Consider the following 18,245-nt stretch of genomic DNA (forward strand, 5'->3'; position numbering starts at 1 on the left):
CGGTGTTTGGGAGGCTATAATATCATTGCATGAACGCGGTTGTACTGAACCGCACCCTGCCTGCGCAGGAAGGCCCACGTCTCCAACGGACGTTTGGGTTTCACCTATACATTAATTCTCACGGCCTGGAGTTTGGGAGTTGGATCTTCCCACCTGCATCACGGGGGTAGATTTTGATTTGGAAGGGCTTGTTTTTATATTTGGGCGGGAATCACATCCAATAGCTCTCTATTGGTGTCAGTCTTGTCCATGAGATTATATCTTTTCCATGGAGCCATATGTAATACACATGTAAGGTGGATCGAAAAGGGAAGAAAGACATGAGAGGATGAGAGAGATGAAAGGGGAAGAGAACGACCCTCGCTGTTAATACGTAACCCTAGTTAATCTTGGTCAAGTCCCCAACTCAAGCGGGTGACAAATGTGCCAAACATGAGTAGTAGTATTCATAGCCAACAGTCGCTATCTGCACAATGTAGATAAAATTACGAATAACACGCCAACATGATCCCTTCTGCCCTGCATTGCAATCTAAGGAGACGTACCAAGACTCACTTCTTATGACATATATGATCCTCTAAAACCCCGTTTGAATAGAATATATTACTAAAGGTGCTTAGGGTCGGGCACACATGTTAGGTACCTATATAGTAGGACATGTAGTCAAAATCGCCTTTACTCGTTGTGCGGATAACAATTCCTGCCTATACCAACAGCAATGCTCCCAGATATTCTCACGAACCAACATCGCCCTTTCAACCTCCTGTATACTGTGACTCGAAATATTTGACTCCGTGAAATGCAAGCAAGAACCGTTCAAACAGACACGCCTTGTTCTTGTTCTCGTGCTCATAATTATGCAGGTTTCTATCCCCCCTTGGCGTCTGTTGTGCAACACCTCTGTCGTCTTCACTGGGAACCCATTCACGCGACTCCTCAGCAGCCGACCGCCCTTCCCATCGTCGCAAAAACACGAACAACCCCATATTATTGGGGGAGCGTGGGCCGAGCAGTTCTACAGCTGCAGGTTCGTGACTGGCTCACGGGTGGGCTGGCCCTTGAGGTGGGCGGCAGAACCCTTGAAGAGACTCTGCCAGATGAAGGCCTCACTGAGGAGTAGCTCGATGTCCTTCTCGGTCCAATCTTTAGTTGGTAGGGATTGCAGGAACATCATGACTTCTTGGAAGTCCATATGGACGAGCTTGTCGGACCACTTCACGAGGAAGGCGGCGCAGACGTATAGGTGGAACTCGGAAAAGCCCTGTTCTTCGGCCTAGAAGACAAGAATTGGTTAGAAAGACAATATGGGGGGGGGGGAAGGGGGAACGCACCAAGTATGTGTCCCACATGCGAATAGTATTCTTCACACTGATCTCTCGCATCAACAGGCAATTCATCCATCGGAAACTGAACTGGATGAACTCGACACCCTCCTTTTCTAAGTGCTTGGACAGAGTCGCATCGATGCGGGCGGTGAGGTCGCGTAGGGCGGTCACCTGGCGCTGGATGCCCGGCTGTGCGACAATGTAGTGATCCTGAATACCATCGAGAAGCTTGGTGAGGCACCAAAAGGAGTCAGCTTCGACGGCGTCGAGGACTGACTTGGGCAGCTGCCCCGGGTCCATGCCGGATTCGATATTGGGGTCGCCGATATAGATGCTCAGGAAGACCTGCCAGAATGGAGTTACCAAGTCGTTGATGCCCTGAACGTATCCGCTAGCAGGATGCCGGACGGCCCAGACGTAGAGAATGCGCTCGAGCGACCGCTGGGTAGCCTCGTAACTATACAGCTCGATGTGTGGGTTAGTCCGTGGGACGTCGATGCTGATCTGGTGCCATATGGCCTCGTCTAGACCCCGAGTCCTTCCGGTAGGTGCTGTGTTGGCCGAGTTAGCCGTATTGGTGCCGCTCCTCTCAAAGGCCTGGCGGACACCGTCTAGATACTCTTTGCGTTTCCGTTCAAGGGTAGTAACTCGACGTTCGCTGTTGGTGGGGAGGTAGCTGAGGAGGAGCTGCCAAGTCATGGCGCGGACCTCTCCGGGTACGCCAGACCAAGCCAGCGACCTCAGGTCGGGGAGGGAGATGGAGGACGTCTGGAGGAGTTTCTTGAACTTGTTGATGCGGGTGATTCGGGAGTTGATGGCGTCGGCTTCCTTGGGGGTGGCGTTGGCAGGTACGGAGGGATAGTTGATGAGGTGGAGGGCGTTGGCGGGGTCTTGGAGGAGACGTCAGTTATAGTATGAGGAAGGGAAAGACATATGGACGAACCTCTGAGGATCTCCTTATACTGGGGTCGAAGTATCTTGCCCTCGCTCTTCTTGGGCATGGGGTATGTAGGCGCCGGACGCTCAACCGCGATGTCGGCGCTGTTGGAGTAACGCCTGGAGTGGAGAGCATCGAAATGATCCTCTCCAAATGGCGACAACGGCGACAGCGTGCTATGATCGACCTTGCTCTGCGTAGCCATCCGCCTAGACCTCCTCTTCATATTCGACAGGCTGGGCAGACCGAAGTCATCGCCGTCATCGTCCTCATATCCCATCATCTCGTCTTCATCGGCCTTCCAGTCATCGTTGGTGTTGGAGAGGAAATTGATGTAGGTCTTGAATGGGGGCGAGGACTTGCCGCCTGGGGCGTTTCGTACTGGAGGGGAGGCATCGTGGATTCGGATTCTGGTTGAGGAGGTAGAGGGGGGCGTCTTGGGGCGAGAGGAGCTCGAGGGGTTCCTGGAGGTTACGATGAGGTCAGTGGATGAGCTGGTGGAGGGGCTGAGCTGCGCATTCGACACGTACAGGTTATCGAACTTGAGCATGTCGGCATGGGAGTATGATGCGCCGACCACCAGGCCGGACCCATGACCCCCAGGTGCGGTAACACTCCTCTGAGGCGTCGTGTTGTCTCGCGGAGGCGGTCTCCAGAAAGGCGATGCGGAACTAGACGAGATGCTTCAGCGCGGGGTTTCACCGAGTGGGCGACGAGGACACAACGTACTCTGATCGATCTGATAGACGACAATTGGACTTCGGTCAGCAAAACTCGGCTTCAACGCGAACCACTTTCAACGGGCAACTCGTCTCAACTGCCCAGGACGGGATATATCCCACGTACCAACTTGGACCATCTCCTGCGGCGGTGGGGCTGTTAGCATGATGGTCGAGTACTGCGAGTCAAGACGGGTCTCGTGAGCAAGACCGCTGGGGCTCGGGGACCTACCGACTGCGCGGGCTTCTTGCCGCTTCCCGAGGACGGCCACATTGTGTTCGCAGAGGGGCCGGCTTCACATACTGCGGGCGACGTTGGTGATGGGGGCAAGTTTCGGGCTGGGGGGCGGGTTGACAGAGAGCCTCAGACGGCTTTCGACGGCAACTGGGAGGCTTTGTTGGGGCTTAGGCGGCGATCTCCTGCTAACAATGGCTATAGCGTAAGGTTTCGGCCGCGGTGGCTAGGCGGGTGCGTAGGCGGGTGCACCGCTGTGAGCGGGTGCACCGCTGTGAACATCACCGCTGTACGTAGTGCTATTACAGCGGGGTTCCAGCGGGAAAGCCCGCTATGGCCCAGTGTTCCAAGTGCAATATCAGGGCACGCGCACGGTGGCCCAAGAGGTAGCAAACCGCGCCACGGAGACAGCTCCCGGCGGGGCACCTGTTGGACTTGCGCCGCCTCCTCATTGGTGCAACTCGAGCTTAGTCATTTCTCTAACTTCGCGAGGGAAAGGCGTGAAAACATCCCTCCAAGACTTCCTCTTCTCGGTTTGCGCAGTCCCTACCTATCTTCGCCATTTCACCATCTCCATTCTGCGCCATCCATTTCATCTTTTCTGTCTTTTCCAACCCGCGGTTTCTTGTCGCCGAGACCCAGTGATTGTGCCTGGGATAACTGCGCAGTGCGTGCCGCAGCACCCGGACCGCGTCTCCTTGGAACCAGGACAAATCCCAGGAAAAACCCCAGGACCCAACCTTCATCATGACGGAGCCGGAGAACTTTGAGGAGGACCTCTTTGCCGACCTGTAAGATATCTTCGAGAATGAGCCGTTCCCCGACTCGCACGCGTCAAACCATTTGCTGACGCCTGGCCCCTACAGTTACGAGGACAACGATGCTTCCAAGGCCGCGCCTCCCCCCAAGGCCGCAGCCCCAGCCATTCCGGAACCTCAACCCATCCACCCCGGCGCTAATGACCAGCCCGGGACGTCGTACGACCATGATATAGGAGGCGATGAAAACATGAATCAAGATCTGGACGATGATGACGATGATGTCGATTTCAACCTTGGTGGAGGAGGTATGAGTAACAGTATGAACCATGCTTCTGCTCCAGAAGACGTCCCGACGCCCCCTCCTTACGGGACGGTCCACAAGGCAAGTGCCAAAGAAGACGGGTAAGTTTCTGCCATTCCTACTAGATGTGAATTGTATCCCTCGAATCCCATACCCTAGCCCATGTGTTTTTACGTTTGCGCTGCTTGCTGGAAGCGCTGGGTCGTGATGGCAATCGACACGTGGCCATTTGTGAGTTGGTATTGTGTGCGGCATCGCCGAATTCTCGGAGCACTGGCTTGGCTGGAAGGATCGCGGTCAGGTTGAGAGGAGTGAGGTGTGGCAGACATGCCACCCGCGCGCCGACGAAACTCAGACGGAGGAGCCATGATCAACCGAAAAACATTGGATATGAGGGCCAAGAGCAAGAGCAAGAGCAGCGATCAGATGAGACAAGGTTTCGACGATCAGTCTGAGAGAACATCAAAGTAAGAGGAGGATACCAATATCTGAACTGAGAACTCTCACCCTGTGGATACTCCGATAAAGAATCAGCCGACCTAGTCAAGACGGGAGACACAACTCCCGGCTTCCATAGCCCAGAGTCGCAGAGATCTTAAAAGCCCGACGAGAATGGTAACAGTTCTCCGGTGGCTATAGCAAGATTTGCAGCGAATAGCGCGAGGCCAGTACCTAGCAAGAGAGACAGAGAGAAGAGTCAAGACGATAGCACAAGACGAAGAAATATTCGACCAAGCTGATCTGGCATCTCTCACTGCACTGTCTTCGCCATGTTACGCGCATCATGGTGCATTATCGTCGACTTCTCGCCCGCCCCTGCAACAGGCCTCCGGCGACAATCAACACCACATCCATCACCCCCGACAATGCTCATTTTGTGGAGGGACTTAGACATGTGGACTCTCTCTACCCACCGCCACCTGAATCTGGCTCGAGGACTTGCCCTTTTGGTCATCTACCAGTCTCTGCGGTCTGACGTATCGGAGAGGAGGAGAACCAACCGTTGTCGCCAAATTTGGTCATGCATCCTGCTGCGACCCGAGAAGCTTGTTGCGCGAGTTTGAAGCAACCTGCTCTCAGTGTGCGCGACAAATACCGCCGGCTTTGCCCTCAGCCTGACTGCGACATTACCTGCAGCAAGCCACCAACCATGCCACCCACCCCTGGGATCCCAGCGCTCTGCCACAATCTGCATCTTCCCGCTGTTTCCAAGTTGCTCTCATGCTGCTCACTCTGTTTAAGCGCTGTTAATTATGACTGGAAGTTTAATGCTAATTTGTTGATACAGTAAAATGTTTATTGGCGGCCTGAACTGGGAAACTACCGATCGTAAGTTGCGAAAGCTGTGTCCAACCAGATTACGTCCTAACCATGGCAGAATCCCTACGCGACTACTTTTCCCAATTTGGCGAGGTCGTCGAGTGCACCGTCATGCGAGACAACAGCACTGGAAGGTCACGAGGCTTTGGCTTCCTTACTTTCAAGGACGCTAAGACGGTCAATATTGTCATGGTCAAGGAGCACTTCCTTGATGGCAAGATTGTGAGTTGGATCCCGTTTTGGTAATAGTTTTCATCGATGCTGATACTCCTCTAGATCGACCCCAAACGAGCCATCCCTCGTGATGAGCAAGAGAAGACCAGCAAGATTTTTGTTGGTGGCGTTAGCCAAGAGACCACGGATCAAGAGTTCAAGGACTACTTTGCTCAATTCGGCCGGGTGGTCGATGCCACTCTGATGATGGACAAGGATACCGGCCGACCACGAGGATTTGGGTTCGTCACCTTTGAGAGTGAGGCTGGCGTCGACGCCTGCATCAACGTGCCCCTTGAGATCCACGGCAAGCCCATCGAGGTCAAGAAGGCACAACCTAGAGGTAACCTTCGAGAGGAGGAAGAGGCTTCGAGGCGCGGGAAGTTTAGAAAGGGCGATGAGCAGTCGACCCAGAACTCCATGGGCCAGCAGATGGCCGGCAACAATGGCATGACGCCCCAGGTCATGGCTCAGTACTTCCAGCGGATGCAGCAGTACTTCGCCGTGATGCAGTCCCAGATGGCCATGAGCCGGGGCATGCCCATGAACCCAGCCATGTGGCAGAATATGATGCAGATGCAGCAAATGCAGCAGATGATGGGACGAGGCGGTGCTGGTGCCAATGGCCAGAACATGACGCCCCAGATGATGCAACAAATGCAGCAGATGCAACAGATGCAACAGCAGATGATGCAACAACAGGGTCAACAGGGCGACCAAGGCAACGCCGCCGGTGGTGGTGGAGGCGGCGGCGGCCGAGGTTTTAACAACTACGACCAGTATCAACAGCAGCCCCAGGGTCGCCGAGGCGGTCGAGGCGGCGGCGGCGGAGGTTACGGGGGTCAGGGAGGATACGGCATGGGCGGAGGCGGAGGTAACGGAGGCGGGGCCGGAGGTGGCGGCGGAGCTCCGACCTCGTGGGAGGGCATGTATGATGACGTTCCCCAACCCAACCCCAGCCAGGGCTCCGGGAGCTTTCGAGGTAGTGCCCAGGGCTCTCCCGATCCGCAACACGCACCTCCGGCCAACGCGCCTACCGGACCCAAGAACGCCGGCAAGCCGGGCGCCAACTACCGCGGCGGCGGCCGTGGAGGCAGCCGTGGCTTCCACCCCTACTCCCGATAAGCGCGGCGGCCATGGAAACGACAACGCCGCTGAATTTGCGCGCGTGATGGAGGCGCTGGCGGCTTACACGTCGCCCCCCAGGTCCTTGCAGAGGACGAACGGCTTCGCTCATGAGGGGTGACGCGAAGGACGGAGGGCGGAGGGAAACAGGCACTTCTGTATTACTACTTACTGCAATCGGCACTTTCTCTATTTGGCACCTTTGGCTCTTTGTTTTTGCCAGGCCCAGGGCTTCGGGTCTTCTTGCTACGGCCGGCTTGGGCAGGCATGCACGGGAGGGGGAGAAAGGGGCAGCAAAAAGCGGCGCGGGTGCGAAGCGCTTAGGGGTTGGGAAGCGAAGTAATTTGAGCAATCCGATTCAGACCATAAATATTACTTGCGGTATTTACCACCTTGGCGTCACATGTGCATCGCGTGTAGGAACTTGTAGTGTAGGACAATATTATTATATGGTTGGACAAACTAGGTTGGGAACAGTACTCCTGCCTGTGCCTCTTCAGCTAGTGGTCTCAAACCGTGCTGTTATACATCTCTTATACACATTCGCATCTTTTGCTTTCAAATATATACACGCAATAGGGGGAACAAAAACAAGCTCGCACCCCTTAGCAAGTATCAGAGAAGGTGTCGGCGACGCAGTACGTGCCGTCGGGGCCCTCGCTGAGCTTGGTGGGCTCATCGCCGGTGTCGTTGCCGGTGTAGAGGGTGCAGCTCTCGCCGCTGTCCTGGCAGGAGTTGGTGATGGTGCAGGTGTCGCCGTAGTTGGTGTTTATGCCGCAGAGCGGGCCACCGTCGACGGCCGCGACGTTGTCGATGACGAAGTTGCGGGGGCCGGTATTGCCGTCGCAGTTACCGCAGCTACGGGCTAGCTTGCCGTAGTCCTCGACGTAGAAGTTGGAGATCTCGACTGTGCCCTTGCCGTTGAACTGAACAACCTTGTCGGAGGCGTGGAACGCGCCGCCGCCAATGATCTGAGAGGTGCCTGACTCCTGAAGGAACGTGACGGCGTCCTCGCAGACATCCTCCCACCATACGTTGATCAGGGTGCAAGTACCCTGGCAGTGGACACCCTCAGCCTGGCCGGCGCCGATGATGACATTCTTGAGGGTAGCACCGTCCTCGAGGATGAACATGGCGTCGTCCTCACCGGTCTCCGTCTGGTCTTGACAGACAGAAGCTGCATTCAGGGTTAGTTGATGCGGAATGGAGAGGAGGAGGGATTATCTTACGTGATCGATCGTAGTTGTACATCTCACCGTCGAAGGTGCCGCTCACGACGATGGCAGTGGAAGAGGCAACGGCACCGCTTGAGGCAGGCAGAGTGCGAGTGATTCCAGTAGGAGTGGCATCACTGTCAGAGCTTCCATTGCCAGTGCTGGGAGTGGAAGAGGCAGCCGGGGTGGTGACGACGGTCTCATCATCATTGCTCGAGTTGGTCTCGACGGGGGTGCTGCTGTCATCGGTCTCGGTCTCGTCGTCGTCATCCACAGAAGAGCTGGGGGACTCAGTGGCCTGGCCGCCGTTGCCAAAGTCAGGGGCGCTTATAGCACCGCCATTGCCAAAGGCAGGAGTTTCTGCAGCACTGCTATCGGTGCTGGGAACACACTGACTGTACCAATCATTGATAACAGTGCAGGTCGAGTCGGAGGGACACTCGGTGTCACCATTGTAGAGGCTACCGCCACACTGGGAGAAGAGCTCGACAGAGGCGAGGGCAACGGCACCAGCGTTGGCAAGAGCAAAAAGTTGTGCGGTTCTCATCTTGACGAGCAGGTATTAACGAAGGCTGAAAGTAAAGATGGCGATATGCAGAGAATAAACGAAAGAATTGCGGGCCTGCCCGGGTATAGAGAGAATCAAAGAAGGTTGCAAAGAAGGTCGTAGAGAGAGTAGAATCGGTATTTGCCCTGAGGAAAGCCATTTCTTATATCTAAAAAACCTATACCCGGGCGAACCACCTTCTCCTCGAGGAACGCGTACGCACACACATGGCTCCTGGGCAGGGCCGCCATCAAGTCGAGGAATACCCCGGAAAGAATGGCTGAAACGGCTATCCTAGCAACGGTAAACGGTGATGATCGGGGTAGTATCCAATGGGGGCGTTCTAGTGAGTTCACCCGACTCCGTTCGATCAGTCGATGATGGATCCAACTTCAATGATCTCCAGGTGCCATCCCATCTTGGCTCGAGCTTGTTTGAAGTCCTCGTCACATAGACGCCGCGATTGGCGGATTATTCCAGACCCATGAGCTCTCAAAAGCTGGTCAAGGGGCTGTGACCTGGGTGGATGAAACAACAGGAGAGCTTTGGGTCCATCTTGCACGGTACATAGTTAAGCTCGGCGTTTAACCTTCTCCAGTTCATTTGTAGCCCAGGCACGTTACGTAGTTGCGAATCATGCGGGGAGAATGTTCTACGTTTCGATGCCGAAATCCGATCGCGCTTGGTATGTAATACGAGGATGATGGCTACCGAGCCGCTGCCCTTGTTGCTGCTGTACGCGCAGCATCGATACGATAACTACTGGTTTGCTTTCTCTCAACTTCAGAACTGAGTTAGGAGTGAAGCAGAGGAAAATGCCACATCTTCCCCCAATGAGTCGGTAGGCACCTGTTGTCGTATCCATGGGTTTCTTGGTAGTATGCGTGTTGGTTGACCTGAGACGTGAAGTGTTGCAGTCGGAGAAACAGTGGGACGTTGTCAACCGAAGACTGTAAACAGCCCGAAGAGGCGAAACGCGAGCGAGGATCTGGAAGGGAACAGCTCGTCGTGGTGCTAGACAGGGGAAACGACAGGGGACGCCAAGGAGGCATGGCAAGGGTCGCATGGGACGAAATGAGAAGATTCTATTCAACGGATTTTCGTATGCATAACTGGGATATTGGATCCACTCAGGGGCCGGTACTCGGCAGCCCAGCGTCAAGCCCGTAATAAGCTGTGGCTTTAGCCTTGGACGTTTGCCCGGAATAGGTCCTAGTCGAGAATAAGTGGTGTGACTCTGGCGGTTGACTCTGGCGGTCAGCAATCTTCACGTGAGGTATCATGTGCAAGTTGTCGCGCACGTGACGTTCACGTGACGATTTCCGACTCCTTTTCGGGTGGGTTGCAATGGTGACGCCATGATCCCAGTGTCGAGATTCAGGGACGTGCAGTCGGTGCCTCAAGCCGACAGCAGGAACCAGGTAGCAGGAGGCCCAGGGCCCAAGGCGTCGGTAAACCGCAAGAGACGCGATCGTGGAAGGGCGGAAAGCAAACACGAGAGCAATTGCCATCCCTGCTGCCGTGCTGCATTCTCGCTGAGGTGAGCTGCATCCATCGAGCGATGGCTCCTTTTCGTATGGAGCTGGACCACTTTTAAATTGGCATTTCTCGTCTCGTATGTAGTACGGGATACTTGGCCGGAGAGAGGCAATCATAGGAGCCGAAGCCACCTCATCCCACGTCACGTAGCACAGTCCACGATCTTCCATCCGCCAGCTTCCCTGTTTTCCCTCCCTCCCTGTCTCATCGTGTTCGCCACTATCCGAGAGGCCTCTTTCTCGCCGCCCGCCCAGTCCCAAGCAAAACCCCAGGTTTAGCAGGGATCTTGGCTCTCAGTCCAAACCGGAACCCGCCAGACCCGTTTTTTTTTTGGCGTCACTGGCCACGCTCACACGTTCTCTAATTAATTGCTGCTGCGCTCACTGAGTGACGGGCCGGACTTGACGGACTTCTCGACACGTACTTCCCTCGAGCATCTCAACCACCAGCTACAGCCGCCATGTCGTCGCCATCCGGATCCTCCCAAGGCGGGAAGCGCAAGAGAAGCTCCCTCAGCCAGGCCAATTCCTCCGCCGACCTGCTCGACAACGGCCTGCAGCCCTCATCGCGCGATGCTTCAGGCGAGGAGGGCGACACCACCGCCCCCGAGTCCAGTCGCCCTCACCATCGCAGCACCAATGGTGGCGGCCCGACCCCTAAGCGTCAGCGAGCCAACTCCGAACGGACCGTCGATGCCAAGTCCCACAACCTCGATCCCGGCGAGCCCAGCGATACCACCGAGGCCAGCATCGACATCGCCGCGCGTGTGGGCCGGAAAGGCCGCAAGCTCTCTATCAAGGAGCCGGAGGAGGAGGACATGACGGAGGCCATGCCGCCACCGCCCATTGGCAAGTTGACGCATCCCGTCGGCTTCACCACGAACCAGCCTCCCGTTGGGCGCCCCGTCCGGGTGTACGCTGACGGAGTCTTCGATCTCTTCCATCTTGGGTAAGTCTACTCCGTCTTCCGGGCCCGGGAGCCGGGAACCGGGAGCCTGTGTGACAGCGCACGCTCCCAAGGGATCTATTGCTAACAAGTCGCACAGTCACATGCGACAGCTCGAGCAAGCCAAGAAGGCATTCCCCGACACCACGCTCGTCGTCGGTGTCACGGGCGATTCGGAGACACACAAGCGGAAGGGCCTGACCGTCATGTCCCACCAGGAACGTGCTGAGACACTCCGGCACTGCAAGTGGGTTGATGAGGTTATTGAGGACTGCCCTTGGATTGTCACTCCCGAATTTCTCGAGAAGCACAAGCTCGACTACGTCGCGCACGACGACCTCCCCTACGGCGCTGACGAGGGCGACGACATCTACCAGCCTATTAAGCGGGAGGGCAAGTTCCTTGTCACCCAGCGAACAGAGGGCGTTAGCACAACGGGTCTTATCACAAGGTGAGCAAATCCCCCATGACACTGGGCCACTCTCAGGCACGGTAGCTGACTTGCAACGTAGAATCGTCCGCGACTACGAGAAATACATTGCCCGACAGTTCAGGCGAGGCACCTCCCGCCAGGAGCTCAACGTCAGCTGGCTCAAGAAGAACGAGATGGACCTCAGGCGCCATGTCCAGGATCTACGCGAGAACATCACGACCAATTGGTCCTCTACTGGCCAGGAGCTCAGCCGTGAGCTCCGGCAGTTCTGGCCCGCCAGCCGGCCTCCCAGCCGACCCGCAAGCCCCGCCCGGTTTAACAGCGCCGGGAGCGCCGACCTTTTGCGGTCCCCCACCACGCCGGGCGGCTCCAACACCAACTCCAAGGAGTTTATCGCTGGTTACGCCATGGGTCTTGTTGGTGGCGTGCGATCATGGGTATGCCTTTCCCCCATCCTCATGAACTCTAACCTTGGCTAACGGAAATGTCCAGATGACCAAGAGCCGAAGGACCGCCCAGGACAGCAGCCCCCCCAGCGACGATGATTCGGATGAGAGCGACGGCAACAGGAAGTCGTCAGAGGCTACACCAGCCGCGCCGACTCCTACCAAGGCATAGATAGACGGGGCTGAGAAGGCAAAATGGGGATGAAGAGAAAACCGGGGGGTCTCTCAAAAAGGAGGGAAATTGTCTTGGACTCGCAACGGATTTGGATTACATTGTTACGTGTTAACTGTGCTTTTTAATACATGGTCGGCCACAAGGCGTTACGGCTTTATCGGGGATGTGGTGCATGCTCTCGTCGAGCAAACTAACAATGAGCATGGCATCCACTCACAACTTGGAAGTATTTGTCTGGCGTCTAACGGTCAACTACTGCTTTGACCTCATACTAATCATGACACCCATCTCTTCCGTTTACTTGCACGTTGGTTGATTCGTTATTTTTAAGTGAAGTCAAAGCCGCAACCGCAGCATCAAGATGACCTGCCACAGGCTGGGGCTGCACCCTCCCGTTGCGACACGCGGAAGCGGAGATGCGGAGATTCGCAACTTGACATTCTGAGCGTCATGTTTGCGATTATGTCCAGCACGGCCGAGATCCGAGGCTTAGGAACGAATCAGTGACCACGTACCAAACCTAAAATTGTCCATCTCCGCTCCTTAGCATCAACGTGACACCTCAGGATGTCGTATTTGGTGGTGGAAGGATCAACAGTAACGGGCGGCGTGGAAGCTTTGGTGAGCTGACGTTACCATCTTAGCCTGGAAGTGTGCCTTGGGCTTAACCACGGTTTCACATATAGGCTCGCCACACCCCACACCAGCAGACAAGGCCGATTTCTCAGCTATTTTCCGCTTCCTGTCCGGTCGCATCGGATGCCACATGTCCCGGGAGGCGGGGGCTTAGACGATGCCATCGCCGCTGCCCTGGACTAGAACCGTCTGGAAAGGGAAGAAAAATGAACAAGATTTCCCCGGCCCCCACGATGCAGCCACGTGTGGCACAGGCTGACGAGCCACCGCGGCTTGGCGGACTTCCGTCGTGTGAACAGCCACCGGTGGAGGCTGGTTGCGCGTCTCCGGGCGGTTAGGCGGCTAGATGGGGATGTTGCGGAGGAGAGGAGATGGGTTGATTGCATTTGAATGTGGCGTGGACTGCTCCGCAGGCGGCATCGTAACTTTGGGCTATGCCGCGTCTAATTGCGAGTTGATGCGGAGTGCGCTTCACTGGCGGATTTGTAGAGTGACAGTTGGCTGAGAGAAGCCTTGTCCACGACCCTCCCAGCCACCAAGCCGGCCGCAAAGTCTCTACGATGCTAACTGGGGTTACAATACGATGATGATGTTTAGTCAATCCTCAATATTCTATTCTTGTAATTTTCTTATCCAGATTGTGTAGATGATTAGGCTGAGAGTTCCAAGGCGTGACCGAAGTTTTACGCCACAAGGTGGTAGAGCATCGTTGTCGTGTCAAGATTTGTAGACATGCATTATCCTTACGCCATTTGGAAACGAGAGTTACGCGGACTCATGCTTTCAGCACGGCATCTCCACAATATCCCGATCGCCAAATGCAAGAGGAACCAACAGCTCCAGCTGGCATGCGGCATCCTTCAGCATCCTGACATAACCCCACAACCGATTAGATGATTTCGTAAGCTTGAGGCGGCAGGATGCCGTGTGCCATCTGGGCCTCTTTGAGACCGACATCCATGTCAGCTGGATCTGCAGGAGCCCAGCTCTGTGACCGATGGCACCCAAACGCTCAGGGAAGGGCCGCGGCCGGTGAAATGGCCAAGGCTGAACGGGGAGACTGCCAGAGACAGATACGAAATCCGGGACGGATATGCAGAGAGTTGCGTGTTGTAGGAAGGAAGACAATCCATGGTGTGTTGGCTGAGACTTTCTCAGCAGCAAGTCTCAGCTGCAGGTCTCAGCTGCACACCATATGGTGCTGTTTGTGTGCGAGTCCGAGTGCGTGAGTGTGTGGGAGATTACTATTCCGGACGGAATCTTCATTTGCTGTGTCGATCGCTTCCCAGGAGAGGCAGGCTATCGATGCAAACATGGTAATATCAGGCCAGGCCGCGGCCGCGTGGACCTGTCAGACGGGAAGGGGAAATGGAGCAGCAGACCTATTTCTGGCCGTGATGCTCCCTGGGGCAATCGATGCAGCTGCTGCCACACTGCCGGGACGCACGACAGACGCCATGTCGAATCTTGAACTGGATAGGCGAGCGGAGCGCCGGAATGGAACCTCCCAATTTGGAGGCGTGCCTGCTGTCGTGAGCAGAGGCAAGTCTGGGACGGAATGTACCGGGACGTGGGAGGATGTAAGGGGGATGGGGGTGAGAGTCAGCTAGGCCTTGTCATATGGCCGCATGGCAGAAGTCACGGGCTGGCATGTTGCAGGCGGCCGGGTTGGAAGGCCTCACGGCCGCAGCGAGCTGGTGGTTTAGGTTCTCTACTAAGGTTTTCCGTTTGTCAGTTGGACTGTTGGACTGTTGTCTCGTGGAGGTGGAGGTGATGGTGGAGATAGTGGTGGAGGTAGTGGTGGAGGTAGTGGTGGAGGTGGTGGAGGCTGGCGCCAAAAATAACCCATCATTAAGCGCTGATGCTGGTAACGGCTCGTTAGCGTGATGCGCCACGTCGTGGGAACCTATCCCAACCGTGATATCCCTGCAGGAGATGCACTCAATTGCAAATGTTTTCCACCAACAATGGCGTTGTGGGCGTTGTGGGCGTCGTGGGCGTGTTGTCTCCCCGCTCGTCGCAACTTGGAGCATCCCCACGCTGGGCCTGGTTGCGGTGGGACAATGGGCACGGAAGCCGGGCGTGCGAAATGTCGGCCCCGACAGCTGAGACACGTCCTAAGATGGATGCGGGAGGAGGGGAGGGTGTGGCGGCCGCGCGCGCAGGGATGGGCATGTTCAACATTGATACATGCGGGTTGCTTGCTTGCTTGTGCGTCGCAGTTGCAGTTGCATTTGCAGTTCAGCATCGACGCAGTACCGTATCCAGAAGGTCTTGGTAGTTGAACTGTTCCAGCCGCACGAGGCAGCGTCAAACAAAGATTCCAACCCGCGGGCGTCGCTGTATTTGTCAATGCATGTTGAGTGAGCGAGAGAGAGAGAGAGAGTGTGTGTGTGTGCATGGTGTGAGTGCGTTGGTGTGCGTAGCCCGTCCCGTGTCTTGTGTGTCCATGTGTCCATATGTTCTCTCCATCCATCCAGCCATCAAAAACGCGAATTTCCGTTTCGGGCCAAAGCGGGGCGTCTCCCAGGACCTAAATCAGGACCCAAACCATGGGACGGTCCGCCGTCCGGTGTGTCGGCTACCCACTCACGACAGGACAATGCGCCCTCAAGCGCTCCCGAGTCCACGGTCCAAGGGTCACTGGCCCCCAAGCCCGAGCGGCTGCAGAGGCGGGTTCGGCAAGGCATCATGGACATGGACATGGAGTCTCCAGCACCCCGGGGCCAGTATCGAAGTAGAGAGCCCCCCTCGTTGCGTCTTCTGGGACTGCACGCTGTTGGTTCTTGGTTCTGCGAAACCCCGTGAGACGGTTTGCCGAGCCTGCAGCGATCGATGACGGGCTGATGACCGAGCCCTGGGACCGTCAAGTCACTTGGTTCAAGCGGAAATCAGATGGCCTGGCCAAGCACCAACGAATGATAGTAAAAATAGGACGGGAGGGTCAGCACAGCCAATGGAAGGCTTGGAGGCGCCTCTGGAGACTCAGCCCCAATCTCCCCCACTATCTTACTCTGTCTTAGCCTCCAAGCCCTAGCGGCTAACGGTACCTAGCGGGAGGTTTCCCATGCGTGGACGCTGGGGGCACGCGCTGCGGCGCACCTCCTTGGGCTCTGGAGATCCTTGTCGTGGACGCTAGCAGTCCTCCCAACAGCACTGGAGACATCTTTTGGAGCCGTGATTGGCGTTGCTGGGCGGCTCTGGATGCAGTTGGGAATACCTCTGGAGTGCATACGTACAGCTTTTGATCCAGTATGGTGTTCCCGTCTCCCGTCCTGCAATGTCGGTCAGAATGGCCCTTGTCATTAGAAGATGCCACAATATGGAGACGCGATGGAGGATGGGCCTGGGTAGCATCCAGGCTCGCCTCACAGGGCACTCACAAGTGGAGAGTGGAGAGACAATGGGGACATGGATGTCTAAAGATGGACTCGACAGGGGCCATCCCTGAAGGATCGCGGCAAACGAGCACACGCCTCCGGAGCTGACTTACAGGCGCCGAGTGTGCTCCGAGCCGTGCTCCGTGGTGCAAGCAGAATTGCAGAATTGAACCCTCTCGCCGTTGAGCCAGACAGCGGACGCAGCACACTGTGCAACAGCGTAACAGTCAGACGCGGGGCACTTGCGGAAGACTAAGTCAAGGAAGACTAAGTCAAGGAGCACCTTAGCTCAAGGCACAGCGCATGGGACTCCTCGTTGTGGGCGAGGTCCCTAAGGTAGGAAATAAGCCTAGCATCGGCCGGGAGTCTTCATTCCCGTCTTGTCTACGGCTCCGCCACCCGTTGCAAGCCTCTTTGGCCATGGCCGCCCATACAACGGCCTAGACAATGCATCCTCGTCGCCATCACATCGCCATCACATCGCCGCCAAGATCGGCTCGGGAACAGCCACCAACAGACGCGCTGACGCCATACCCGCCGCGCTGTTACCGTCACCACCCTCCCCATCGTCGTCGTTCTCACACGCATCGTCAGTTCGACCACAGCAGCAGCAGCAGCAGCAGCAGCAGCCAGAGCCAGGGCGTGATCCCCACCGGCCCATTTGTCCAATGCCCACGCCCACGCTCACGCTCACGCTGCCGCCCTCTCGTCACCACCACCACCACCACAACCACTGACGTTGCGAGCCCGCCCTCCCACCAACAGCCAGCAGAGTCCCAACTCGGGGTGTCTTGCCTCGCGCTTGCGGCAATCAATGAGATCGTAGCGGCCCTTTGCTTTTTTGCACAAGACGACGGCGTTCTAATTATGGAGATGGATGCGTTTGGTTTGTCACAGTACAGGGTCGTCACTCATGGTCGTTCTCGCTGACAAGCCAGCCACCTTTGCGACGGTACGGAGTACACCACCCCGTGCTCCCTCTCCGGGCGGGCAATCACCCAGAGAGCAACGGGCAGTGATGAAGGCGCCTGTTTGCCACAGCCGAAGCCCATTCTTTGCCGCCCAGGCGCCCCGGACCAGGTACCGTTCCTTGGGGGCTTGGACGGCTGCGGCGTGGTGGTTCCCGCCTCTATTCCTGCGGGTGTGAGCGGATGTTCTAGCATCCGACAGGGGATGACGGCGCGCGCGCGCAAACCAAAAGGAGCCCCAGGAGCCCCAGGAGCCCCAGGAGTCCCAGCAGCTCGAGAGGACGAATAACCAGGTCGCTGACAATGGCACTGAACGGCCGCGCCAAGTACCTTGCATCTGGCACGGCCCATGCCCACACCACCCATGCAACCATCACCAGGCTGGCCGAATCCTCGCCTACACCCTGGGCGCGCTCCCTGGCCCAGTACCTGCGCCCCAGGCTCAGCTGGCAGGGTTGTCGGCGGCCCTGGGTTGGCTTGGGTTGGGTTGATGGGATGGGATGGACGCCATGGGCAAGGAACGGCATCTCTCCTCCCTTGCGCTCTCACGCCCTCACGCCCTCACGCCCTCGCGCATCCTCACGCGCGCCTTTGCAGTTTTTGCGGTTGCCGGCTTCTCGGCCGTCCTTGACCACCTCACCTCACCTCACCTCCTCCTCCTCCTCCTCCTCCTCCTCCTCCATGTACCTACCTACCTACCCAGCAATGCCTCCCTCGGCTGCCCTCTTTGCTCCTATCTCTGTAGCCCAAACATCCCTGGCCTAGCCCTATTCCGCTCTTGCAGATACATGCCCCGTCCCGCTTGCATCTCCCACCCACGTTTCGTTCGAGGAGGCTGAGATCGTCCAAGCTTCCCACTCCAGACCAGGCCCCCTCCAGATCCATCACCCGCCTCCCGCCTCCCGCCCAAGCCCACACCCACTCTCTCACTCACACTCCTCGCTTTCCGGGGTTCCCTTTCTACGCTGACTCCCCCCACTTGTTCTTCCGTTCCTCTTCCATCCTCTCATCGCCTGCCCTCATCTA

The 18,245-nt window shown here is 56.7% G+C and overlaps 7 protein-coding genes across 7 annotated transcripts; 3 read left to right on the forward strand and 4 right to left on the reverse strand.

Annotated features, from left to right (window-relative positions):
* Positions 1-584: 584 nt before the first annotated feature.
* Positions 585-3,369, reverse strand: BGZ61DRAFT_451628 (rab-GTPase-TBC domain-containing protein). Its single transcript, XM_046245850.1, has 7 exons — positions 3,214-3,369; positions 3,109-3,130; positions 2,992-3,001; positions 2,793-2,933; positions 2,269-2,726; positions 1,332-2,215; positions 585-1,273 (listed from the first exon to the last, which is right to left on the reverse strand). Exons 1-7 carry the CDS (start codon positions 3,253-3,255, stop codon positions 1,016-1,018), a joined length of 1,815 nt encoding a protein of 604 aa, XP_046104964.1. The 5' UTR covers positions 3,256-3,369; the 3' UTR covers positions 585-1,015.
* A 369-nt stretch (positions 3,370-3,738) lies between these two features.
* BGZ61DRAFT_451630 (uncharacterized protein) lies at positions 3,739-7,364 on the forward strand. The gene is made up of 5 exons (XM_046245851.1): positions 3,739-4,007; positions 4,083-4,379; positions 5,567-5,607; positions 5,657-5,820; positions 5,875-7,364. The coding sequence occupies exons 1-5, from the start codon at positions 3,964-3,966 to the stop codon at positions 6,934-6,936; spliced, it is 1,608 nt and encodes a 535-aa protein (XP_046104965.1). The 5' UTR covers positions 3,739-3,963; the 3' UTR covers positions 6,937-7,364.
* A 9-nt stretch (positions 7,365-7,373) lies between these two features.
* Positions 7,374-8,859, reverse strand: BGZ61DRAFT_390205 (pectate lyase-domain-containing protein). The gene is made up of 2 exons (XM_046242809.1): positions 8,166-8,859; positions 7,374-8,113 (listed from the first exon to the last, which is right to left on the reverse strand). The coding sequence occupies exons 1-2, from the start codon at positions 8,695-8,697 to the stop codon at positions 7,542-7,544; spliced, it is 1,104 nt and encodes a 367-aa protein (XP_046104966.1). The 5' UTR covers positions 8,698-8,859; the 3' UTR covers positions 7,374-7,541.
* Positions 8,860-9,620: 761 nt separating this feature from the next.
* BGZ61DRAFT_451634 (uncharacterized protein) lies at positions 9,621-10,341 on the reverse strand. The gene has a single exon (XM_046245852.1). The coding sequence runs from the start codon at positions 10,206-10,208 to the stop codon at positions 9,828-9,830; it is 381 nt and encodes a 126-aa protein (XP_046104967.1). The 5' UTR covers positions 10,209-10,341; the 3' UTR covers positions 9,621-9,827.
* A 355-nt stretch (positions 10,342-10,696) lies between these two features.
* Positions 10,697-12,175, forward strand: BGZ61DRAFT_305590 (uncharacterized protein; the record flags this gene model as incomplete). The annotated part of the gene is made up of 4 exons (XM_046238733.1): positions 10,697-11,184; positions 11,282-11,632; positions 11,694-12,051; positions 12,107-12,175. Coding segments are annotated over 4 exons (1,266 nt in total), but the record flags the coding sequence as incomplete, so codon positions are not given.
* A 4,295-nt stretch (positions 12,176-16,470) lies between these two features.
* BGZ61DRAFT_240231 (uncharacterized protein) lies at positions 16,471-17,352 on the forward strand. Its single transcript, XM_046238332.1, has one exon. The coding sequence runs from the start codon at positions 16,699-16,701 to the stop codon at positions 17,179-17,181; it is 483 nt and encodes a 160-aa protein (XP_046104969.1). The 5' UTR covers positions 16,471-16,698; the 3' UTR covers positions 17,182-17,352.
* Positions 17,163-18,104, reverse strand: BGZ61DRAFT_477893 (uncharacterized protein; the record flags this gene model as incomplete). The annotated part of the gene is made up of 2 exons (XM_046248952.1): positions 17,163-17,665; positions 17,915-18,104. 2 exons carry the CDS (start codon positions 18,102-18,104, stop codon positions 17,163-17,165), a joined length of 693 nt encoding a protein of 230 aa, XP_046104970.1.
* Between the last annotated feature and the right edge of the window lie 141 nt (positions 18,105-18,245).

Source organism: Ilyonectria robusta, assembly GCF_021365365.1.
Source record: "Ilyonectria robusta strain PMI_751 chromosome Unknown BGZ61scaffold_9, whole genome shotgun sequence".
In the NCBI taxonomy this organism is placed as follows: domain Eukaryota; kingdom Fungi; phylum Ascomycota; class Sordariomycetes; order Hypocreales; family Nectriaceae; genus Ilyonectria; species Ilyonectria robusta.